The 26,672-nt window shown below is 35.9% G+C and overlaps 3 protein-coding genes across 6 annotated transcripts; all 3 read left to right on the plus strand.

Annotated features, from left to right (window-relative positions):
* The first annotated feature begins 360 nt into the window (after positions 1 to 360).
* LOC102688141 (zinc-binding protein A33-like) lies at positions 361 to 8,262 on the plus strand. Its single transcript, XM_006625789.3, has 6 exons — positions 361 to 791; positions 2,465 to 2,560; positions 2,655 to 2,885; positions 4,696 to 4,718; positions 4,802 to 4,920; positions 5,857 to 8,262. The coding sequence occupies exons 1-6, from the start codon at positions 387 to 389 to the stop codon at positions 6,408 to 6,410; spliced, it is 1,428 nt and encodes a 475-aa protein (XP_006625852.1). The 5' UTR covers positions 361 to 386; the 3' UTR covers positions 6,411 to 8,262.
* A 1,504-nt stretch (positions 8,263 to 9,766) lies between these two features.
* On the plus strand, positions 9,767 to 15,201 carry LOC102688344 (deoxycytidine kinase 2-like). 4 transcript variants are annotated; one of them, XM_015343715.2, is made up of 8 exons: positions 9,774 to 9,839; positions 10,032 to 10,213; positions 10,767 to 10,897; positions 11,732 to 11,925; positions 12,049 to 12,196; positions 14,055 to 14,170; positions 14,448 to 14,547; positions 14,738 to 15,201. In XM_015343715.2, the coding sequence occupies exons 2-8, from the start codon at positions 10,084 to 10,086 to the stop codon at positions 14,762 to 14,764; spliced, it is 846 nt and encodes a 281-aa protein (XP_015199201.1). In that variant the 5' UTR covers positions 9,774 to 9,839; positions 10,032 to 10,083; the 3' UTR covers positions 14,765 to 15,201. The 4 variants fall into 4 exon arrangements, with proteins under 4 accessions (XP_015199189.1, XP_006625853.2, XP_015199201.1 ...); XM_015343703.2 differs by having other exon boundaries at positions 9,767 to 10,213; XM_006625790.3 differs by having other exon boundaries at positions 9,768 to 10,213; positions 10,767 to 10,879.
* A 4,605-nt stretch (positions 15,202 to 19,806) lies between these two features.
* LOC102688552 (nodal homolog 2-A-like) lies at positions 19,807 to 22,436 on the plus strand. The gene is made up of 3 exons (XM_006625791.3): positions 19,807 to 20,223; positions 20,952 to 21,790; positions 22,284 to 22,436. The coding sequence occupies exons 1-3, from the start codon at positions 19,872 to 19,874 to the stop codon at positions 22,434 to 22,436; spliced, it is 1,344 nt and encodes a 447-aa protein (XP_006625854.2). The 5' UTR covers positions 19,807 to 19,871.
* Positions 22,437 to 26,672: the final 4,236 nt, after the last annotated feature.

The following is a 26,672-nucleotide window of genomic DNA, read 5'->3' on the forward strand; positions in this document are numbered from 1 at the left end:
GGTTTATTATTAACTTTACATTTCATTGAAAACGCCATGTATTATGTATTTCATTCCAAAACAGTTGTTGTTGGATGTTACCAACTCAACAAAATTAAGTTCTGAACCTGTGTTCTGTGAGTCAGACAGGAAGAGAAAAGATGGATTTTGATTTGTTTGCTTATGATTTGAATTATTATTGGTGTTTGATATTTATTGTATGTACAGAATAATACACCTGAATGCAAATGAGCAACAGCAAAGTGTGAAGCTTAACAAACAGTTACACCTACTATTTCAAGGTTTGTTTGTTTTTCACCCATGGGTATAAAAGCAGTGAATGAAACCAAAACAGTCTCATACTTTGCCAAGGAGCAATAACTGAGATCAACACAGAGTGTTAAGAAATGTCGACAAGATCATATCTCCTGGAAGAGGAGCTCTCCTGTCCTGTGTGCTTTGACATATTCAAGGATCCTGTTTTACTGACATGTAGTCACAGTTTCTGTAAAGCATGTCTAGAGCTGTTCTGGGAAGAGAGGTGCTCTCAGGATTGTCCTGTTTGCAGGAGAAGGTCTTCTAAATTCCGGCCTCCTACCAACTTGGCTTTAAAGAATATTACCAAAACCTTCTTAAAGGAGAAATACTCAAGACATCCAGCAAGGGCAGAAGTTCTGTGCTGTCTTCACCAGGAAAAATTAAAGCTCTTCTGCATGGATGATCAAGAGCTTCTTTGTGCTGTTTGTCAGACTTCTATAAATCATGAAAATCACACATTACGCCCACTGCAGGAAGCAGCTCAGATTTATAAGGTTTGAAAGCATTTTTTTTAAATAATGATGTATGATATGTATTGAAAATAATTGAAGCTGGTAATTAAAATAGAACTATATTCTGAGGCAAAGATTACTTTTTTATCCTCTGCTTTCATGTCTAAGTATTGCAAACAAATTATTTCTAAAATCTCTAAATGAATATGTTGGTGTCTGTGATAGGAGATTATATTACTATTATTTTTAAAACCACCTGAGAATACTTGATTTCAGACAGACATGAAATTCTCATTGTTATCCATCAAAAATTCACAAGGGTTTCAATCAAAATTATTTATAAGACAAAGAAACTGTTTTTCGAGGTTATGCAATACAAACTCTTCTTGTGTGATGTAAAATCCCTAACATTCTTTAACAAAATCATAGAACACTTCTTTTTGTATTGTGTTTGCTTCATAGAGTTAAGCCAATAAAAATAATTTCAGACAGGCAGTGGAGAGAGGTGCACTGTCTTGTTATTTTTTTGTTCACATTTGTGAGATACTGCTATTGAGTTTCTGAGATGAAGAGGATGACAAAGCAGATGAGACACTTAAATTTAACAGGTTCCTTTTAGATAATTTATACCAGATAACACCTGTATTGTGCTTCTGTGAATTCTTTCCTTTGTCCTTCTTATAAATAGAATGTTTGTGCAGGCCTGTACTGGTGAGATTCTACTAAGCATAGCCGTCATGTCATGAAAATTTGAAACACTTATACGCAAACATTCAGCTTGTAAAGTAATCGATCCATTATCAACAGAAAAGTAAAACAACCATTCAGAGTAAAATTGTGCAGTTTGTAATACCCAAAACAAAACAAACAAACAGATAAGGCTCGCAGCAACATGGCCTTTCACAGAAATTAAACAGTCTTTAAATAGAACTTAGTCAGATTAATAACTATGCTGATACAGTTGCTCACATCAGACAAGCATCCAGTTTACTAAAAACTTTTTTTATAACAGACTACTCTTCTGATTACTTACTCCCATTGTTCTCTTTCTTTTACCTTCAAATGTCCTTTTTTACCGGTGCTTGCAATTCTTTATTTTCTGTTTTAACTGGATACTGATCCTTTTCTTGATAATTTTATAAAGTGCTTTTTTATCTTTACATTTGACTTCATCGATGGATTAAAACCTTTGAGGCACAGCTTCTAAGCTTTTTAATTTACTCTCGCAATATAAATTGGAAATTAGATGTGCTTCAAGCAGACTATCTTTAAGCACCTCTCCTCCATTCTGTACTGATACTTTTTTCTTTCTGCTTCTCATTAGGTTTGTGTTATTCTTGCAAGTTTCTTTCCTTAAGTTATAAGTTCTTTGTTTTGCAATCTGCCTGTGCAGTTAAAAAGCACACAACTTATTATTAGGTTTCTTTAATAGGTCTTTCATCTCTGTTTTCGTACCTTTATCTGTATTGTTTGAAAGTCTAGAACTAGATTCAGTCAGACATTTTCTCCACGCATCATTCCCCTTCTTCCATCTTCAATGTCTCTCCAGAACACTGTGGAACCATTAGTGTTGCAATGTATAAGAGTTATATTGTATCCATTACTCTTTATTTCACACATTTCTGTAATTCCACTTCTATGATGATTACCTGCTAATGTTCTACCTTTAGTCTCGTGCATTTTGTTTCTAATTTAATTTCTTAATTAAATTCCAGAATCAGCTCCAGACTGCACTGGATCCTTTGAAGGAGAAGCTGGAATCTTTTCGTAAAATGAAACAAACGTATGAGAAAACAGAAGAACACATTAGGGTAAATCTTGCTACGCTGTGTTGATTGAAAATAAAATAGTGAGTATAAATGTGACAAATATGTTCAAAATATGTTTTTTTTTCTTCCAATCTAGACCCAGTTTTGTCAAACAGAAAGACAGATAACGAAAGAATTTGAGAAACTTCATCAATTCCTAAGAGATGAAGAAGCAGTAAGGATAGCTGCACTGAGGGAGGAATATGAGCAAAAGACTCAAATGATGATGAAGAAGATTGAGAACACTACAAAAGCAAAATCATCCCTTTTAGACACAATCAGAGCCATAGAACAGGTGACAGGAGCTGGAGATATATCATTCCTACAGGTAAGAACTGTTTATTACTCAACAATAATATCCTTTAGTCAAACAGTAAATATTATTTTTAAATGCACTTACTGATATTTTTTTGTTTGTAGAACAACTGTAAATAGACAAAAAGTAATATAACTATTAGATGTTTAAGAATATATTTATAACTGAAGTGAGAGAAATTCATTTTTTATCTCTTAACACATTACATACACTATTACAAATGGACTCAATGTCGTGTATTATTGTTGTTATGTCATTAGTATTTTATATATTAATCTCATCAAAGCGAATACTAATATTGTTGAAATAATTATATAGTCCATGTTATGGTGTCTGTGCCTTAAAAACAAATACTTTATTACACCATTGGTAAACAATCCTTTTTTTACATAATTTATAGACTCCACTCCCTGATTGTGCTCACACTTTGCTGTGGTTCCTCCTAATAGTACTAGAGGGTCCTCAGCTCCTCTTTCCAGTCAGGCACCTCTATTAGTACCCTCTTCTGTGGGCAATTGGGTATGCAGAAGCATCAGCCACCTTCACTGGGAGTGACCTTGGCACTCCCCCGTCATACTCTCCGACTTCGGTTTCAGGCCGAGGAAGCAGCAACCTCCTGCCTTCATTTTCCTTCTGTTCGGGTTTTGGGTTTTGAAGACATTTCATCCCCTTTGAGTGTTTGAGTGGTTCTTCTGGCTTAGGAGGTCCTCATTCTCTCTGACTTCGGCAGTACCACCTTACCATTCTCTAGCACATGAACCTTCAGTCTTCAGCTCAGGGCAAAGCAATAGCCTGCTCTCCTTGTTTGGAGCTTTAGAGAAATGGGTTCCCTTCTCTCTTGAGGTTCAGAGCAGTTCCTCCACTTCAAAGGCCTCTGGTCTTGGAGACAACTGCCACTCTTTTACAATTTCAGGTTCCAACCAATCCCTCCCTCAGGTCCAGGCTTTACCAGATTGGTTAGCTAATGGAATGAGGTCCCCACAGGCTTCTGGGGATCATACTGTAGTTGAAGCAGGATCTGTCAGCTTGCTCCTCTTCTATTGCACTGCCATATAACTGAGAACAAAAGTGTTACTATAATTAATTGATTTGCCTGATAAAATAAGCATCTCAAAAGAAACTGCAACTGAATATATTTTAGTAAAACCTTCAGAATGTGACTGGGGATTGCCAATGCCAGTTGAACACTACATTGCTGATGTCTGTTTGGTATATGACCCCAATAGGAGAGCAGAAAGATGTCTGAAAAGGTCCTTAAACGATTGTGATTAACCCTTAAAATACGTGTGCACAGTCTGATAGCAAGCTATTTAAATTCCCTTAAGGTTTAAAAACCTGTAGAAAAACAATTACAATTACAAAGACAACAACATACATTTAAACAGGAAAAGGAAGGAACAGTGTTTACTTACTCAACATAAACAAAGCACTAAAACTGGCAGTTAAATATTAAACCATTTTACAGCTGATATCAAATGCTAGCATTTATAGATAAAGTATGTTGGCTTTCTACTTTCAATATCAGTGTTTTTTAACGCAGCAGCCTATCGGTAAATAACCATTTTAATTTTTACGTGTGAGCATGAGATGTTTTAACTTCAATTAATTGCTTTATATGTGTTCAACTAATATTCATTTTTACTTTTGCAAGACATAATGGAAAGGGATTGTTTGGTGTAATAGAAATGGACAATTGAACTGTCTGTATGAGGATGGCAATAGTTTCAAACAAATTACTTTACTTATGTCCAGCATCTATATCAAAATGTCAAAGGTCAATGTACAGTATATGAATAACAACTTCATCTTTTTTTTTCCTCAGAACTACAAGAACACAAAGAGAAGGTATGTAAACATTGGTCTGATTTAATCTTTTCTATTATTGAACACAAATTGAGTGCAGGACTGATCCCTGAGTATTATTACAGGACTCAGTGCACACTTCAAGATCCAGAAGGAATTCCAGGAGCGCTGATAGATGTTGCCAAGCACTTGGGATCTCTGAAGTACAAAGTCTGGGAGAAGATGCTGGGAATTATTCAATATAGTAAGTACTGATGTCGGGGAGACATTACATCTAACTAATACAAACTCACAATGTTAATTTGACTAAATATTTTTTTGTAGCAGTGATATTTTATTTAACAGACATAATATATGTAAAGGAATGGGGAAAGTTTTAGTCCATGCTGAAAGGAAAAGAAAAGAGATGCAATGTTTTGGCTGTGGAATCTTTTTCCACATTTACCTTTGTCATCAACAAGGTTGAATAAGTCAGTGGCTAATAGTTGTGTGGCCACCTTCAGACGCAATGCAAGCTGTACATCTGCAAATCATGCTGTGCACCAGTTTACAGATGCTGGTTTGTTCTGGAGTCTTCTTGTAGAGCTAGTGTTTGCGCATGTGTCTCTCCACTGGTTTGAGCCCTCGATGCCTCGTGTTGTCCCAGCTTATCCCACAAATGTTCATTTAAGTCAGGGGATAATCAGGCAATTATCTAGGGCAGTCATTGCTAGATATCAGCCTATAATTGACAGACTGTATTTATCAGTCATGTCTTGCCAGATTAGAAATGTCTTTATGTGAACAGTGCAGACAGAAATTGACAGTCCAACCTCTATTATTCTGATAGCACAAAGGTGCTGTTCTAAGTGGGGCATATTGTTTCCTTTTGTGTTTTCCTTTTGCAATTTTCACCAGCTTTGATGTTTAACAGGACGAGTCGCAAGTAACCAAGATTTTGTCATTTTCATGGCAACTGGTTGTCGGTGCATAGTTACTCTACAGTCAGAAACATATTGAATGTTATGATCAATGTAAAATTCTACTACAGCTCATTAGTTTCTTGCTCTTCACTGGGTAATAGGTAGTTAGCCCAAAAATATTTTGAGGATAAAATATTAGAATAGCTAAGTTTTTTTTATCTTTGCAGTCAACATTTTGTTGGGTGGTTCAATATTTTTTTTCATTATTTTCCTTGAAGCTCCTGTGATTCTGGACCCCAACACAGCTGCCTCCTATCTCTCATTATCTGAAGATCTAACCAGCTTGAGATACACTGAAGAGAGAAACCAGATTCCAGACAACCCAGAGAGATTTGATCTCCGGGTATGTGTGCTTGGATCTGAGGGGTTCACCTCAGGCAGACATTATTGGGATGTTGAGGTAGGAGACAAAACTGACTGGATTCTGGGTGTTGCCAAAGAATCCATTGACAGGAAAGGACTCATCATTCCCAGCCCAGGAAGAGGATTTTGGACTATATGTCTGTGGGGTGGGAACTACTTTGCTATGACATCACCAGATACACAACTTAGTCCAAAGCGAAGCCCAAAGAAGATAAGAGTGCAGTTGGACTATGATTGTGGTATTGTGTCATTCTTTGATCTCAGTGACAAAACGCCCATTTACACTTTTCAAGACACATTTGCTGAGAAGGTGTTTCCCTTCTTCTTTCCTGGCTACCCTGGTCCTCTTCATATCTGCCCAATGAAAATATCTATTAAAGTGGAAAACGGTGCAGTTTTTTGCCACTAAAGATCACTTCAAACAAGGCTTTTGGTATACCTCAGATTGTACTGACCCTGAATTACTCTTGCCCATTGTAAATACATACGAAAGTATCATTGACTAGTGCTGTGCTAGTGGTTGTGGAGAAAAAAAAAAGATGGAGTAAAATTGTCTTAGGTGCTGAGAACATTTAAAGATTGGGAATTCTCAATGGGTAAAGATTGTATAGGCTCAAAATCCAGTTTTCTGTATAAAGGTAAACTTACACAATATACAATACATACACTTACAGATTGATTTAATGAAATAACCAAGGATTTTACATTTCATACTGTAATACACACTGGACACACATTCATGACATGTATTAAAGATGAAATGACTAATTTATTGAATTAATATTGTTTCCTGACATACAACATACAGACATTAATACTTCAATTCGTCTGTAAATGTCTGTAGATGTGTATCCCAGTTATAAAATTACAATCTGACAAAAACAACTGATTGACTTCTATATATCAGCAGTATACTGCATAAAATATATCATTTTCTTTACGATACATTTGACAAATGTTTAATGCTTATTCATATTTTAAGTTAAAATTATAAATAATTCTGCAGCAAGCTCTGTGAAATTAAACATTTGGTTTACAATATTAATGCTTCTATTGAATGTTAACGCTTCATGTTACTTAGATATCTTAACAAATTTACATAATTTTCTTCTGAATTCTATAAGTTTTGTATAACTAATGATGTTATTTTTCAGTTTAATTTTTCAGTGATTGTGAAATACTGCTGACCTCTAGCTTTCAAGACCTTTATTTCAGCATGCTATTGGTATAGATGTGTATCTCTAATTTTGTGTTGTAAGAGTAATTAAATGGAAATTTTAAGAAATATTTAGGGAAGGAGGACAGCAAATAAAGTTTCCCTTACTTCTGCAAGTGAACCTAGTAATTCTCCATGATGTCACTTCTAGAAACAATTGTAATAAGGACAATCTTTTCTCTTGTTCAAATTTGTCTCACTACATCCCTCCTCTACCCCATCAACACCTTTACAGTTACCCCATGGTATACAATATACATGTATGTACCTGTATATAAATGGTATATACATATATTTTCATCTTCATGCTACTCCCAGAGATTTGCACCAAGCAATTAAGTTGTAAGTAAAAATGAAAAATGATAAACAAATATTGTGATGTGCAACCCTTGAACATATACTTGAGCTAGAGAATGACAATGGTTATATTTATTTAAAATGTGAATATATTTTCTCTTGCAAATACAGTGCAAAAATGCATATATTCTTTTCCAGGGATGCAAAATGTAGAAAATCATCCATCCTATGGATATGCATCTAATGATTTATAGAGTAGTGGTTCCCAGCCCTACAGCACCACAGTGTCTTCCTGTTTTCACTTGAGCCCAATTTTCTAATCTCAGGTTAAAGAAGTTAAATACTTTTTGAGGAAAATGTCTATGATTTCAGCTCTTAAAATAAAATTCAAATAGAATGTAGAATTGGTATCACACCTGCAGCAAGTTCATTCACATATGTTTCCTGAAATGTAAACTGCAATGTAGAAAAGGAAAAAAACAGAATAATTGGGGGCATGTTTGAGTGCTGTCCTTCCCACCTGCATCTTGATTCAAAATAGTTTTCCTAAGCATTAAGAGCATTCTAAAGTATGTTTAAAGGTTTTTATAAACACAGGACTAAAATTCTTTACATGTAAGTCTACATAGGTAAGGATTTTAGAAATTAGAAGCTCAAAGAAGAGTTAGGCTTCTGTCTTATTTTCTTGCTTCATTTTGTTTGGAGTGTAACTGCACACTGTAAATAAAAGAACACTATTTGTACCTTATGGCTGCATTGGTGAGTCTGTTTTTACCTAAAATCCACCAAATTAAAGATCCCATTATGCCACCCTTCCCTCAAAATAATACACAATACTTAGTCCAGGAGTGATAGATTGTATAATTGGAGGAGCAAAGCATATCTGTATCCATCACAGTTTTCTCTAGCTGTAAGTATAAATGACATTTTGGAACTCTAAACAGTGAAGACAAAAATATGTTTTATTGTTGTAGTAATTATTATTATTAGTCATAAAGCTTACTCACAATGTGCACACCCCTCATTAACTTCTCCACTTGATTCAGTTTTCCTGTGTAAAATCAAGTGGAGAAGGTAATGAGGGTTGTGCACATTGTGAGTTTACACAGGAAAACTGAATATGGCATAGATTATGTATAAACTATTCTAACCTCACAGTCTTACACTTACACATTCAACTGACAAGTCTGGAACTCTAGCTAGTTAGATGAATTTTGTTTTTCAGTCATTTAAATTTTTGAGTCATATCATTGGGTATTATATCATTAACTGTATGATTGGTCGTTTCTTCTATGTGAAGTAACACTGAAATAGAGCAGGAGCGACCGAGTATGAAAACTGTTACGGTTTCTTAACGTAAATCTGACCATCAGTTTCTGAACATCTCAACATCAACAATGTTCACTATTTTATTGGCATTAAAGCACATCAACATGTTTGTCTGAAGAATTTTATCTCTAAAGTATAATATAAAGTAACATTTTGAAAGCAAGAGGAAACGTACATAAAACCGTATATTTTATTACCCGTTTTACATTATTAGAAACTCAGCAATTCCGACAAAGTAGTGTTATTAAAACTGCACAGAAACCTGGGGCATAAAATATTTTCGGAGACAGGCGTAGGAACAGCAATCAGATTGTTAAGAAAAGCCAGAGACTGCGGAAATGAACTAGGTAGAAAGACAATACACTGTATGAAAGTGTTTTCTACTTAAGGAAAGAAAGACCCCCTAATATAACTCCCGATTTCACTAGTTGTCGAAAACCCTCAACGGATTATGATTAGCTTCTCTTCCGCAAAGACGGTACTGGTAAAGCTCATGAAGTATTTATTTCTACGTGGATGATATCTTCATTCCGACTGAACATTCAATGATAGAACTGTTACAAGGGAAAAAACGCGACAGAATCCTTTTTTTTGTTCGTGAAAGCGTACGCTAATTATGAATTAATATGTGACCATCACCGCTAAGTAACACTCAGCACTCATTACCAATGCATAAGAATGACACAGAATAGAGTTTTTAACGCTATTCAATTTCAGTGAAACGTTTTCTTCTTTCTTTCTTATTTAAGCAACTTTAAAGAATTTTAAACAATTGGGTTTATTGCTTAACATATATCGCCGAGAACCTGGGTCATTCTCGCTGCTTGAAATCGCTAGCTTCTAGCTACTTTAATTACTCGTACTACGCAGCAGAGGGCACTCGGAAGTAATGGTAAAAACATCCGGTGACAGTTCAGTATCTCGTGTTTTTTTTTTTATATTGTGGCGTCCCGGTGATAGTAGCGTGAATCCCGGTGATGTAACGTTTTCGTAAACGTGGGTTGGATTTTATGCAGGAGTTCATTTTAAAACTGTCTGAATGTTAAGATTTTCTCGATGACTCTTATTATATTGTAATATTATAAAAAGTAAGGCATTTTTAGAAAAAAAAATGAGAGTACAGATTCGTCGTGAGTGTGTGTTTCTTTCACTGAATTTAGCCAGTAAGATATACTGTCGCTTTTTCAGTTTTTCAAGAGGGGGCAAAGCACTCGGTGTCTTTGAAACGCCGTACCAGGCAATGTACCCTGCATCTGTTAAACGTGCCCGTACGACTTCACGTTTGCACAGATGTAACCTGGGCACAAGCCCCGTGGAGCAACCGAACGCATGGTCTCGGATTAAAAGGATATCAATTGAAGGAAATATTGGTAATTTCATTTTTATGAATTAGATACTGTATATTATATTATTATATTATAAACAATGTGATCGACTTTTGTGTTAGCATATTCTAGAGTAAGATACGTTTCCTTGCTTTGTGACGTTTCAGCGTCATTAGGAAAATTGTGTTTGTGTTGGACTTTTTCTTTCAAACACTGACATATTTGAAAGGTTTTAGAGGGAATTATTACTTTACGTAATAATCCAGTTTTACGTTTTAATTGTATGTATGGAATTATCGGTATGGAAGTGTATTATGTATAGAAATGCTCAGGACTTCTAACAGCGCAGCAGTTTCATCTGTTACTGATGTCTAGATGATGAAAAGAAATGTATATCAATTTTATATATATATTTGTATAACGATCTGTAGAATTCTAGGAGTTCATGCTTCACTGAGACAGCAGTCTAGGTATGCCCTGCACTTTCTAGATAAAAACTGCAATAGAAGAATTTGTTTTAGTTTATTGTTTCTCCTTGTAACAAACACTTGAAGTACTGCACTGACCTGCAGATGTGTTCTGTCTGGTATGGCTACAGCTGTGGGGAAGTCTACCTTTGCTCGGCTGTTACAGAAGACAGAGAGGCAGTGGGAGGTCATAGCAGAGCCCCTCAACAAGTGGCAGAACATCCAGACACCTGGACCATCTGAGGTAAGAGACAACAACAGAGTAAGTAAAGATTCATGTTGATCTATTTCTGATTTTCACATTCTGAAGGCTGTGCACAATCGTCTTTTGAAAGGCAAAACATTTAAAAACAGACACCTTGCTGTGATGAAATCCGCACAGGGATGTGATATTTCATCAGTGCTGATTGTCTTTCTTCTGTAAAATAGTATGACTAATTTGTTTCAGAAGATAACATTTTTCTTCCAGTCTATTCTTTATTCATAAGTAGTGCAAATTCAGTTTCTACCCAGATTGTAACCTACCTGAAAAAAAATCTGTATTTTACCCATTTCCAATTAGAATAATTTAAAAGGCTATTTCTGTAGATATTGAAGTCCTGGTTATAGTTGTGTGCAATTTGTACACCAATGTGGGCTATTCAGTCAAATGTGAGTCACTAGATCAGAGTACCTCGAGTTCTGTAGTCTTATCATCAATTCCTAACATTTGTAAGAGGTGTTAAATTGGTTAATTTGGACAAATACTGTATACTGTACTCAGGAATAATCAGTATAAAGCAATATTAAATATCATAAACAATTGTTTTTTTCAGTCAATGAATTTTATTAAAACTCTGCAGTTTGATTAATTTGATCATGTTATGAAGTGTATCTATATGAACATAATTAGTGCTGCACTTGTGTAAACAGTATTTTCAGAATATTAAAGTTATGTGGGTCCATAGCCATTGGACCCAGTTAGCATGGTTGATTGAAGTTCTACTGTAAATATTTCAGTTATATTTAAAATTGGTGGAAACTGAAAGCCTTGAGGATTTCCGCTCAGGACTGTACAATGAAGGGTGCTACCGTCTGAATCTCTTTCTGCCATCAGGGTGTGTCAGCCTCCCAGCAGACTGCCAGTAACCTGCTGCAGATGATGTATGAGGAGCCTCAGCGCTGGTCCTATACCTTTCAGACGTACTCCTGCATGAGTCGCATCAAGTCCCACCTGGAGCCCCCCCCTCTCCAGCTGCTGCAGTTGGAGAAGCCCATACAGATCTTTGAGAGGTCTGTCTACAGTGACAGGTACTGCCTGAGCAAGGAGGATCACAGGGAAAACTGTAATACAAGTGGAGTAGGAATGCAGTTTAACTGTGAGCTATATGCACATGATACCCTCTGATAGTATGATCATTTCTCTGTGTTGAGGTATGTCTTTGCACTGACCTTATTTGAGTTGGGCTACATCAATGAAACTGAGTGGGCTATCTATCAGGACTGGCATACATTTCTGGTGCAGCAGTTTGGCCGAAGAATTCAACTAGAAGGCATCGTCTACCTGAGAGCAAACCCAGAGGTACTGCCACACTCAGCCTCACCAGCATGTACTCTTGATTTCAATTTTTATTTTCATCTTGCCTTTTAATGGATTGAGTCACTGTAGGTTGTTCACGAAACAAAATAAATGCTGTTTTCCTCTAAGCGAGTTCTAATGATTTTATACTATAGCCAAAGTGAGGTCTTTGCATAGTGATAGTCTTTTGTTTCAATAATAAGAATAAGAATCATTCCTTACATTTATATAGCACTTTTCTGGGCACTCCACTCAAAGTGCCTTACACATAATGGGGATCCCCTCCACCACCAATGTGCAGCATCCACCTGTTTTTGTATCTGATTAAATGTGATTCTGGTGAACAAAACATTTTGTTCAACCTTATATGGAAATATACATTTGTACATTAGTCAATAATGATTGACTGTCTAAAATATAAGGCCTTTTTCATAGAAATTCAGCAATTTCACCAAGGCACTGGAGTGTACTACTACATTTTGCAGCTTCCAAAATAACTTTCAACCTTTATGAGCAGAAACATCAATCAATAACCTACAAACAGCATCCTGAAATTATGATTGGGGAAACAAATGAACTTTGCAAATTATTTCATGAATTCTTATTTGACTTACAGCACAAGATAATGGAACACAAATTATAACTGACTCTGTGTCAGGAATATGTATATGCTTTACTGTACCCAGCAAAGCCACATGCCATCACAAAAGAGAAAATAAATGTTTTTAATAGCTCTTGTCAGGCAATAGGGGCCCTATTGTGTCTGTGTCCTAACATTAAAATGTGAGCACACATTCATCGTTTATTTCTGGACATGTCATGTAAGGCAGATTCATAAGACTACCAGGTAGGCCTGTGTGTGAAATAGACTTGGACAAGTAGTTATAAATTGTAGATTTAAAAACACATTTTAAAATAAGATATAATCTGCGTAAAAACTGTATGTGTCTCTTAAATTTTCACTAGATGTAATAGCATATTGTTTTAGTACCTCTAGCTATAAAACTTACTGGAGGAAAGTCATAGGCCTTGCCTCTAAATTTCATTGTCATCAATTGAATACTACATCTCATATTCATCTTATCTGCCAGCTGTTTGTCCAGTCTTGAATTCTGTCTAAATGTTTATTTTAATCTGCTGCTTCTAGCATGTGTGTTAATCCTACTAGTTTGGTGCTATATTGAACCGACTAACTACTGTCAGTCTGGCTCATTGACAATTTAGGAAGAGCATCTGCACCTTACTTGTACTTTACTATTTATTAACCAGTATCAATCCAAACCCACATTTTCCCAAATGCCTACAGCATGTAATTTGAGAATTTATATTTGATCTTGATCAAAAGCCTCCTGAAACTCTAAATACATCATATCATACATTTCGGTTTGATTGTTCAAAGAAAAGTTAGTTAAATGTTAAGTAAGGTCCACCTTTCCGATTTTAACTATTCTCTAGGAAGTTATTTCCACACAGGTCATCTCATAGTGTAGTTCTGGTGAATGTTTTCCAAAACGAGCATGTGACTAATTTCTCTTGATGTACTTGATGTACGGGAAAATGTGAACATGTTCATTTCTTAAACATTGCTTACTTCATGCCTGGAAACTCGGGTTCAGGAGAAGATAGCCTCTGTCAGGGTTGCAGAATAAGTGGCATGATGTATGGAAATCAGTGGAAAATGATATAAAATGTAATTCTGGTTCACAGAGCTCAGTTTTCTTACTATGCAATTCTTCTATATAGTGTTATTTTAATTTAGGCTACCTGGCATTAATATCACATTCATTTCATAATAATTCTACTATAGATTTCTCATCTAGTCTGTGTTACTCTGCCAGTTATTTTTTTCCTGTATTGCCAGAGGTGTCTGGAGCGCTTGGGTCACAGGGCCAGGCCAGAAGAGAAGGGCATCCAGCTGGAATACTTGGAGAAACTTCACAAACAGCATGAGAACTGGCTCGTTCACAGAACCACACCGTGAGCCTCTCTCTCCATCTCTTTCAAAGCTGTGAATGTAAAGTCACTTTGTGGTTGTGTTCTTACAGCACAAGAGTGGCTGGCATACCCAGTCAGTCTTCTAAACTGGATTTATGACATGTCTCTTTCTGAAAGGGCAAACTATGCACTATATGGCTGGTAGTTGTTCTCTTTTGCCTTTTCTGCCCATTCTCTTTCTCCATCTCTTATTGGTTTAGCAGAAGCCATTATCCTGTGTGACCTACAGGTGTATCCAACTAATTCTCTGTTTCCACAGGCTGCACTTTGAGCACCTGAAGAACAACCCTGTTCTGGTGCTGGATGTCAACAATGAGTTTGAAAAGAATGAGGACGTTCAGTGGAAACTCATGGGCAAGGTACATATTTATGATGTGCCTGTATTTGCTGGTAAACAGATTAAGTGTTTTTGTTGACAGATATAATTGACTAAGGGGGCTCATAAATATCTTGGGAGACTAGGTGAAATGTATTTTAGATGTTTTTATATTTTAAGAATTCACTTGTATTGCTAGTATCTTCCCACACTTCTGCTTTTGTGTTCTGCAGGTGAAGACGTTTTTGGATGGCCTGTGAAAATAAAAACATACCAATGGACTAGATTGTGACATTTAAAAGGATATGCAATATATATCTAGTTATTGGGACCACAAAGCAAATTGAATTTTTGCTTACAAAATAGGAAGAGGTAGGGTCTGCATATGTTGACTCATCAGATGAAGATTTTAAGTATTTTTATACAGTATTTGCTACTGTACTGTTTCTGATGTGGTCAGATCTGAAGCATGAAGTATGGATAGACTTTTTTAACTTTATTCCTAAACTGCTGTACAGTATTTTGACAATGCTGTTAGTGGTGACCACTGGATACCTCACACCTCTCACCTGACCAGCTGCATCAGATTTGGTGTGTACTGCATTATTGGTGGAGCTGAAGAGTGTTGTTTGTACTGTAGGTACTTCACTCAGTCATTGTAAGCTAAAGGAAATAAAGAAAATGCTGCCTGAATGAATCTGGTGTGGTGACATTCTTCTGTGTTGAATTTTCACAACATTGTAGAAGACTTGAGCAGCTGATTTTTGTTGCATGTTAAGTTCACAATATCCCAATATATCCCAACCCTTTCTAAACCTTTCCAGACCAAAAGACATTTTAGCCTGTAGCCTGTAATCTGGACTAACTTCTTTAAGGTTTAGTTCATAGAATTTACTGTAGAATTCACTTTAGGTCATTAAAAGGGGAAAGCTGAAATTTTTAAAACATCCTGTTTTTCATTACTAACATGCAACAGTAGTTATGTTCCAGAAATGTAGAACCAGTCCCCCGTAGGCTGACAATTCTACTTGAAGGTAAAGTATTCCATATATAAATACTATTTAGGACAGGTTGGCACCATGGCATTTCACCTGAAAATGTTTATTTTAATTAGACAAGAAATGAACTTACCACTCGTCAGGGAAATGTTGTCACTTATGGTCACAACGCAAACCACTCATCTCTCCCTCTTTGTCTTTGGCCTATTAATTCAAATTCCGGTTGAATTGAATCCAATTCTATCAACAAGAATAGATGTAGGAGATGTTGAAATGATCTTCACTGTGGGCTTGAGGGATGAGGAAGCAATACACAGAAATGTAGACTTTATGTGGCTTACATTTGCTATCAAGAAATTATCTACTATCACACTTAGATTCTATGCCATCACAAGAGATTGAACCTTACTGTAAGCGTTAGATTGATTCTTAATTACCTACATTAAGTTACTGAGGTTCTACAGCTCATTGTCTTGATACCCCCAAAAATTCCTTGTATTATCTTGATACCCAAAACATAAGGCAGACAAAGTTTATTTGTAAGGAGTGTTGCGCTGTCTAAACCAAGACCCCAGTATGATGACACTGTAGGAGCTGTCATCGCTGAGATCCATTGGGATGACTAGAACAAAACAAATTAAAGAATTTCTTTATATATAAGAAAAGGTTGTTGTTGATTTCTGAGAACTAAAACAGGCAGATTACTTCCCCTGTGAATCTTTTTTCTATGTCCTATGAACATTTTGACACATTGATTTCACTTGTGGTGTTTGATGTCTGTTTCCATTTTGATGATGGTGGTGTTTTGAAATGATTCTGATCATTTCAAAGTTCTTTGTCAGAGCTTTAGCTTTACCTTTCAAACAATCCATATTTCTATTTTGTTGTTTAATTTGAGATGTTCTATCACTACCACAGTCTGGATTCTCAGCATGTAAAGGCAAACACTATACAAACTATGAATGTGTCTCATCTGGCAGCTGTAATAGCCTGTTTTGTGAATTATTGTTAAAGTGAATGGGAAAAACGTGTCTGAGTGATATTTAAGTCTGGGCGTACAGCTTCTCTTTGTGTCATGGGTTGATTCATGTTTTCTGAACCCAAAACACTCTTGTTTTTGAAGAATAGCAACTCAAAATTACAGTACGCTTACTTTTTATAACTACACATATATGTTCTTACAGAAACTCAATAAAGAAAATAAAGTTTTAACTTGTCTTAGTTTTTCATAGAGGCTTGCCAACATCGATAATCTAAACTAATGATAATAGTCCACTCGTAATTATGAGGCCAGCGTGGAATGAAAAATAGAGAACAAATGTGCCCTATGCTGACTTCGTAATGTGTTCGTTTACAAGGTCTCACAATTTGTTTTATGTGCTCCTTTGTTAATGCTGATGTTTTCTGCGATTTTATGTTTACAGCTCTTTGTTTCAATGCGTATGTTGTTTCTGGTGTCCTCTTGATTTAATGATTTACATTGCTTTAGAGGTGTAGTTAAAAGGTTACACCACAAGAGGGCGTTGAATGCATTTCATAAGAACAAAAGGGTCACAAGATGAGGCTTTTCGATTCATAACCTTGTCTGGTACTAGCTAATCAATGCATTCGAAAGGATCAATTGATACATTTATTTAGTGGGTCGAGCCTGTAGCTTACTTACAATAGACGTTAACATGTTGTTAATGCTTGTCTCATCTAAAGAAAGCAGTTCTTTTTAAGCTTTCATTTCTGTCATGTAGCTTTATTAATTGGTGTATATAAAAAAGTGAAACACCTGAGAAATCTTAATCACCCCACTGATGTTCAAAAGCTGGTAATCTTCAAAAGCTTCTACCTGAGACAAGAAAATCCTGTTTCTTTTCGTGAAACGTAGATTTAAAACATAAAAACTAATCTGGGATAGGTGCCATACAAAGAGAATATAATTATGTTTTTTGTTCTAAAACCTGCGTTTTCTGATTTTTTTACTTTGTTTTACCAAGGTCTACCTTGTTGTGAAGTTATGATTTCAGACATTCGATAAAATACTTGCAACAAATTAAAAAAATAAAAAGCTCTTTTAATTTTATTTACACATCTGAGCTACACCATACATGAATCATACTACATTAAATGAGTTAAAAAAAGTTTGGAATTAGTTTTTTCTCAGAAGATGATAAAGAATGTTTTAATTCAATGAAATTACTGTTTCGTGGAGCTTATTTTGTAACAATTAGACAGTATTTACAAGCGAGTAAACTGTTCATGATAAAATCTGAAACTGAAAAAAAATAGTTTTTAATTTAGGAATATTTTTTATTTATTTTCTTCATTTTAGTTAGGGTGGGAGCAAGAAATTGAGAATAGCCAAAAATTTTACAATTCGTATGCCTAAATTTCTTTTGTGCTACGTTATTACGTTTTTAATCATTAACCAATCAATTCTACAGTGGCGGAAATTTTCAACGATCTTACGAAGCTGAGCTTGCAGTTATTTTTTCTTTAAAAAACGGTGGGATTGAGCAGTTTAGGAACAAAGCTTTTAAATCGCTCTGTCGATCCTTAAAGAAGTAGCTAATTAGCAAATTTAGAGCGGTCACTTGATACTTTGAATTTGCAATGTAAAGCATTTTCTATTGGTGTACTTAATCTGGTCTGTAATCTTATCACATATCCTTACAGTAACTGTGTGGTATCACTATCTCCTTGATTTTGCAAAACACGATTTTAAACCGTGTAATCCTGTGTTGTTTTTTGTGAATCCGTTTTCTTTCGGTGAGAGCAACACCACTGCTAATCACCCCAAATTGCATATGAGCACATGATTAATATTTCATTGTATCTTAACAAATAATGAATATAGTCTATTTTGATTCCTCAAATGAGCCTTTAAACACTTTTGGAATTCATATTAAATATGTGGTACTGCCTTGGTCTCTAAACAATAAAGAGACTTGCAAAAGACAAGTCGAATGAATAGAATTACAAAATGGTGATTCACGTTACCTCGCAGCCGAGTTGAGATTTTTATAGTGTTTAAAATCGTAGTGTTAGAGCTTTTCAAGTGATAGAAATATTTTACGGTTTGAAGAACCATCCGAGTTCTGAGCGAGTTTGAAACGCGTAGGACGATTTGTTATTGTTTGACCTGTGTGATCTTTTTCTAGCTGTTTGATACTTTTGGACATCAAAGCACCAACACTGTAAAGTCTCTTTATTGTGCGTCCAATGACGTTGTGAGTCAGTAAGTATATGGTGTGAACAATGTGTACAATAAAGACACGTTAGGGATCAATAGAAAGTGATCACCTTAATGTTCTTCATCGGTAAACTACCCGTGCATCTCGCCCTACAGTGAGCAGACTAAAGGCTCGGTTTGTTTTCTCATTTTTGAGAAAGAAAATCGAAGTTTGTGGCAGAGGGATGTGTGATTTGTTGTAAGGCACATTTATTGTCGTAAATCGTAAATTAAATTCAATTTAATTCAAAATACGTTATTAATCCCCAAAGGGGGTGGGTGCATTTAAGCAGCAAGATCTTTTCTGCTTATTTGTCATATGCACAACTGCAATGAAATGTTTAATTGCATGTATGCTCCGATACACAGACAGTGCAGCTAAATAAAAATGAAAAAGGCAGCATAAGTTCCAAAAAAATGATTATGAAAGTGGCATAGTGTAATACATTAAAAAAACATCAAATAATTCGTTTATCGAGCTCTAAATTATTAATTGATTAAGTCCACTGATACATATTAAAGGTTTCTCTATTTTCTAGAAAAAAAACTAATCGACTTACGTTAAGTGACGTTAATAAACGATAGCAAGTTGCGTGTTTTTTGTGTTGTTTAGTGTATTTCCCACTTTTATTAGCTGTGATAAAAGTTTTGTAAAACAATATTATTGAATGTGATCATAAATAATGATCTGAAATTGTGTGTTCATAATCAACTTACATGCACTTTTTTCAAATTATAAAAACTGAATTTAATTTTTAATCAGCTGAAAAACAAATTCACGTGCATCCATGGACAGCTCTCATTATAATCATAAGCCTTTAGCCTATAACCATACTTTTATCATTTATTTGATAAATGTGTCGTTATTGCAAATGATCAAGATATTCTGACTTATGAATAAGAAAAGAGGACTGCCTTCCAAGACTATGAACTTGTCAGGTTTGATGTTCTGATTCAAAAGGAATACCCGTCCAGGAACATCAAAGAACTGTTGATGGGGAGGTTCATCAAAGACCAACTGTCTGCTATAAATGGTCTTCTAGCCAAGCCTACCCACACATTCACTTGAGCTAAGGACAAGCAAGGGACAAGAAGCAAGCTGCTCTCTTTCCCAGGCAAGTCTACAAGCACAACTACGAAACCCAGAATATGGAGCATCACATTTTCATTTTCTTCCTGGGCGGACTTGGTGTGTTTTGGACAGGAATCGTCACTACGGACCCTGTTCCGGTAACGGACACAATGGAAGACGGGGACATGTATGGTGTTGAGGTACATCCCACCTTAGATGGCAATAGCTCTGTCTCCAATGCTGCGGTTGCTCCCGCTTTGCGACACAGGGGGTCTCAACACAAGAGCAGGTATCCGAGGTACATGATGCACCTCTACCGCTCCGTCAAATCCGCTGGCGGGGTCGCAGCAGCAGCGGCAACAGCGGGTCAAGCCGAGGACAACCCCGTTCTAAAGGAATCCAATTCGGTACTGAGCCTGGTGGCAAAAAGTAAGTCGTTTTATAATTAATTAATACTCTTGTTTAAATTGTGTCAAAAGTAGTAGTCTTTGGTTAAATACTGAGAATTTACGGGAACAAATGTCTATGATTTATGTACATAAATTAGGCTTTAGGTTTGCTTTTAATGTATTCGAGATACCTATTTAAATTCACCATCATGGTCTCATTTAACTTTGCTATATAGCCGACGAGCTCGAATAAGCAGGGTTCCTCAGTCAAAGGAGTGATTATCTTTCCATCATTTTCAGATCTTCTCCTTTACAAACTACAGTGTTACAGTTTTTATTTGACTTTAAAGTTTTTTGTGAGTGTCTGTATTGCCCAGACGTCTGTTACAAATGTGACTGCACAGGAGTTCAATATACATTCTGCCTTGTTTTGACATTTGCCACGTTTAGTCTGTTAGCAGTGCGAGCAATGTTTTCTCAAGCGCATCTGCTGGGAACGCTCAAGTGATACTGTAGCATTTAGCTCAATACTCCTCGATTGCTCGCCTCATTTACTTTTAGCAGAACGTATATCTGGAGTCTTAAAAATTTAACGATGACTTAATAATCTTAATTTAAATTTACTATGTATAACCAAGTTTCCATCGTGATTTGTCTTCAAAAACATAAAATATTTAAGTATTTAAGTGAGAAGTAATCAAACTTCTAAGTTTCTTTTAAATTGTGAACTTGTTCTGATATTTGTTTTCTCCTGTTTTTGTTTTACAGGCTGCCATCAGAGTGGGGATAAATGGAGTGTCACTTTTGACATGTCTTCCATCTCTGCTGATGACGATGTCCAGCTGTCTGAGCTCCGCTTCAGACTGCCTTCTTTCTCTGCATCTAAAAGAGTGACGGTGGAGATCTTTCACTCCAGGGAGCAGGAGTGTGCCGAGGAGTCAGATAGCCAGCCATGCCAGGACCGCTTGTTCCTGGGCAGCTTCAGTGCCTCTCCAGCTGACACTAACTCATCCTGGAAAATCTTCAACGTCACAGCCCTGCTCAAGTACTGGCTCCACCAGGGGGAGAGTTTTGGGAACGGAGAGGAGGCAGTAGTCATAGGGAATCCCCTCCACGAAGTGCCAGAAGAGGAACACAAGGAAAGGCTGGAGCAGGGACAACAGCACAAGCACCACGCCAACAGCACTGAGAGCAGCAGCGAGAGGAAAGTTTACCATAAGACTGTGGACCGAGTCATGATGGTGGTCTTCTCCAAACACAACCACTCCAGAGAGGAAACGGGTATGCCAACCTTTATCCACACTGTGGAGCACTCCAAATATATCACCCTGAACAAAGTTGGGGACCAGTCAGGCAGGCGACAGAAGAGGAACAGGAATGAGCAGGAGAGAGTGAAGTTGGCTGGTAATGTTGGGAGCACCGCTCCCACACCTGAGAGCCCCAAGAGTCCACTGTGCAGGAAGGTGGACATGTGGGTAGACTTTGACCAGATTGGCTGGAACCAGTGGATCGTGCACCCGAAACGGTACAATGCCTTCAGGTGCGAGGGAGAGTGTCCCTGTCCTGTGGACGAGACATTTAATCCTACCAACCATGCATACATGCAGGTACGTAATACTGTTATGAATGGATTTATTATCTATAATATTTCATATTTAATTTCTTTATATTTACAAAACAATCCCTAATACTATGAGATATCCAAAGTATTCACTGGAAATTAAATTATCAAAATCAATACCTTGTCCACAGATTTCAATGTTATGAATGAATCTCCTTTTATTCAACATAAATACAAGTGCAAATTTCTATAAAACATTGCAATAGGATTTAAAAAATATATGACACAGAAAAAAATGATGTTATCCTTGTAGTTTTACATGACTAAAATACTTCTGCTCATTCTACACATCTATGCATTACTTATCACCTTCAGTACTGCAATAATTTTAAACAAGGTTTTTTCTTCACCTTCACATAGTTTGCTACCAACATGTGTTATGTACTATACTGTGTCAAACCTTCTACACTGAGGTGTGTGTTTAATACGATAGGGCAATTTCTATTTGTAGTAACAAGTATTTTCTTTTCTCCCTGCAGAGTCTGGTGAAACTGTACCATCCAGACAAAGTGCCAAGTATATCCTGCGTGCCCTCAAGACTCGGACCACTTTCCATGCTCTATTATGAGAATGGAGAGCTGGTACTGCGACATCATGAGGAAATGATGGTGGAGGAGTGTGGCTGTCACTGAGCAGAACCCCTTACCAGCTCCAGAATCTCAATGGGGCTGAATCCTACTTCAGGCTCACTTGGAAACCAGAAGCACAGATCCAAAAGACTCATTTCCTATCTTTATTCATGAACCACAAAGGCTTGGTCTGGCTTGGAGCAAGTCAGAAGGAATAGAACTGAAATGGTGTGACTTGTATTTTTATAAAATACTACTATTTTTGCTTTAAGTTTATCCTTGCTAACTTTAAAGAATTTGTAGAATAATATTGTTTTTGAATACATATTTTTAGCAGAGGGTTAACTGACTTTTCATTAATATGCTGGCAAAGGTGGATCCTAAAAGCTCTTGTATTTTATTTTATTTTGTTCTTGTGTATAGTTTAAATAAACCTTTATCAAATTATAAAATATTTTTTGAATATGAAGTTTATAATAATTACCTGTACTTAGAAGAATTGTGAATACTTTGTATAAGAGATATACATATATTTTATTGTTTATTATTACAACTCAGACAAACCTTTGCAAGTTTGAAGCTCTCAATCAGTAAAGGTTGGAATATATCCCATGGATACTTGTTCAGTAATTGGGTATTAAACCCAATTAATTATGGCACCAGTTCAGCATTTTTTGTTAATTAAAGACTTTTAAATTGGATTGAATTAACTTGCATAGTTTTTCTTCACATTTTTGTTATACATTTTTGTAATAACATTATACAAATTAATTAATTAATGTGTATTGGGTTATTAAACTATTGTAATCATTAAATCCCTGAATTTCCAATCATTAATTATTTTTTTATGGGGAGCATGATCAAATGCCTCACATCAAACACACTGCATGTTTCCATTTCTGTTGTTGTTAGTTCAAAGAACTCTGACAAGTTAGTTAAGTATTAAGCCAAGACCTTTTCCATCTTAACTATCGCCTTACAAATTATTTCCATACAGATTATCACATAGTTTAGGTCTTACTGTGTATTTGTTATCATAAACTATACTATAATCAAACTCAATATAAATCACCCTGGTTAATTGCTGTCACACGTTTTATAGATGGACATCATATTAGCAATTTATCGCAACCATGGGTACTATCTCTGTCTTTAGGAAAAACATGAACGTGGTCATTTACTAAACATTCTTACTTTCTTTCCTTGCCTGGAAAACGTGGTTCAGGACTAGGCAGCCTCTAATTTGAAATTTATTTGCTGAATTAGAGGCATGGTATATGCCATACTAATGGAGTTTGATTTGCTTACTACACATTTCTATTATGTAGCAATATTTTTATTTTGACAACCTGGCATTGATATCATATTCATTTCAAATAATGTAACCAAATAATAATGTGCATTTTTTCAATTTGAATTTGAATGTGGAATTTGAATTGCAGAGAAGGAACATCACATTTAAAGTAAAGATCATAAAATGCCAGAATTTCCATTCAGTTCCAATCAAGATAGTTGGTCCAGATCATTTAAATAATTATCAGTCAAGCATTTAAAAGGCTTGATGCACCAAAATTCTTTCCTAGAGTAGACTGGAAGGTCAAGTCCACAGATTCAGCTGTAGATTCCCGCAATAAACAACATTGCTGTGACAATTGGTTTAGCAGAAGCCATTATCCTGTGAGACCTACAGGTGTATCCAACTGATACTCTGTTTCCACAGGCTGCACTTTGAGCACCTGAAGAACACCCCTGATCTGGTGCTGGATGTCAACAATGAGTTTGAAAAAAAGGAGGGCATTCAGTGGAAACTCATGGGCAAGGTGCATATTTATGATGTGCCTGTATTTGCAGATAGATCATGTTTTTTTGTTGACTAAGTTATAACATACTGATTGGTGTCACACACATGTTAGAACACTAGACATTGAAGAAATGCATTTTAGACATTTTTTGAACATTCACTTCTTTTGCTATTATCTTCCCTTACACTTAAAAGGATATGCAACATATACAGTATCTAGTTACTGGGGCCACAAACCAAATGGAACTCTTTTTTCTCATATGTTGTACACCTAGTGGGAGAAGCAGAAGTTAATTTCGTTTCAGAAACCACATTTAAGTAATTTTATACATTATTTTTACTGTACTGCTCCTTATCTGTCATATCTGTTAGGTGTCAGATCTGAAGGTCTGAAGCATGAAGTATGGATAGACTATTTTAACTTTGCTGTACAGTATTTTGACAATGCTGTTAGTGGTGACTACTGGATACCTCACACCTCTCACCTGACCAGCTGCATCAGATTTGGTGTGTACTGCAGTATTGTGGGAGAGGATGGATGGAGTGCAGTTCTGTTTGTAGGTACTTCATTCAGTACGTTAGCTAAAGAAAATACAGAAAATATAGCCTGAATGAATCTTTTCCTTTTGTTAATTTATCTGGTGCCGTTCCTGTTTTGTCAGAAGATTGCAGAAGACCTAACTATGTGTTTTTTGTTTCATATTAGCTTCAGAAGCAACAATGTTTTGTGCAAGGACACAAACCTTTCATAAAACCGTTCCATAACTCAAGACATTTTAACCTGTACCTGCAATCTGGACTGACTTCTTTAAGTTTTTGTTTGTGGAATTTGCTTTAGGCAGTCAAAAAAAAGGGAATCCTAATTTTTGAAAACATACATTTTTTCTTTACTGCTATGCTGAAGTAGATAATGTTCCAGAAATGTAGACCCAGTCCTCCACAGGTTGAGTGTTCTGCTTGAAAGTAAAGTATTTCTATACATAAACAATTTTCATGGTAGGTTGAGGCGATGGCATTTTACCTGAGAATGTTCATCTTAATTGCACAAAACAAACCTGCTCCTCCTTAGAGAATTGTTGTCGCCTCCCATGTGGTCACAACCTAAACCACTGGCCGTTACTTCTCTGACTCTGCCCAACTTATTTTATCCAATTAATAAGGTTGACAAAGTTGACTAACCCAGTCTAACTGTATCTCATCGGCTCTCAAAGCCTCAGCAATGTACTATCAGATCTTTTAGGGATGTTGGCTAGTAATTGTAAAGAGTGTTGCACCAGAATGTCTTAACCAAGTATGACGACACTGTAGGAGGTGTCACCACTGACATCCATTGAGATGAAAAGTACGAAGTATTTTAAAGGAATTCTTTACATTTTAAATGGCTTGCTATTGATTTCTGAAAACCTTAAAGCGGGTAGATTAATTCCCCTGTGAATCGGTTTTTTTCTTTGTCATGTAAACATTGTTTACACATCAGTTTCACTTCTGGTCAGATAATTTTGCTGGTGGTGGTGGTTTCAAATGATTCTGATGTAACTTTCAATTTTTTAAAGTTTTAGTTTTAGACTTCAAACAAGCCATCGTACACGAATATTTCTGTTTTGTTCTTAATTTGGAGATGTCTTGTAACCAGTACAATCTGTCTTTTCAGCATGTAAAGGCAAACACTGTAAATACTGTGATTGTGTCTGTTCTGGTAGCTGTACTAGTCTGAAAAAAATGCAGAAAAAAAACAGAACAAATCTGCCCTGTACTGTCTTCGTAATTTGTTTGTTTAAAATGTGTCGCAATTCTTTGCTCTGTAATGTTGTTCAAAGTTCTGCGTATTGATGTTTAAAACATTTCTTTAAATGACTATGTTGTTGTTTCTAGTGTCCTCTTCGTTTCATGAATTAGCTTGTTTTAGGAATGTAATTATAACGTTACACCATAAAAAGGAAAACGAGGAAAGGCCTTTCGATTCATCAGCTGGTAGTAGCTAATTGAGGCAATCAAAAGGATCAATTGATTTATTTAATAGGTCGACCCTGTAGCTTACTTGCATGTGACGTTTTCTATTAGTATTATTATTATTATTATTATTATTATTATTATTATTATTATTATTATTATTATTATTATTATTTTATTGTTAAAACCACTTAAGACGTCTAATCAATACATTTATTTTGATTCTTTGATTTTCTGTCATGTAGCTTTCTTAAAGAGTGTTTTCAAAAAATGTAAAACACCTGAGAAATCTTAATCAACCCACTGATCTTCAAAAGCTGATTTCTGACATGTAAGAAATTCCAGTTTCTTTTCGTGAAAAAAGCAGGTATGATACATTATATGAAAACCGATTTTCAACGCAGGATATGTACCACACAAAGGGAATGTGTTTTTTTTGGTTCCAAGTCCTCACGCGAATTCGTTTTTCGATTTTAACTTTGTTTTACCAAGTCTTGGCTATGTTGTGAAGTTATGATTTCAGAAATTCGATAAAAACACTCTTTTGA

Source organism: Lepisosteus oculatus, chromosome 2, assembly GCF_040954835.1.
Source record: "Lepisosteus oculatus isolate fLepOcu1 chromosome 2, fLepOcu1.hap2, whole genome shotgun sequence".
In the NCBI taxonomy this organism is placed as follows: domain Eukaryota; kingdom Metazoa; phylum Chordata; class Actinopteri; order Semionotiformes; family Lepisosteidae; genus Lepisosteus; species Lepisosteus oculatus.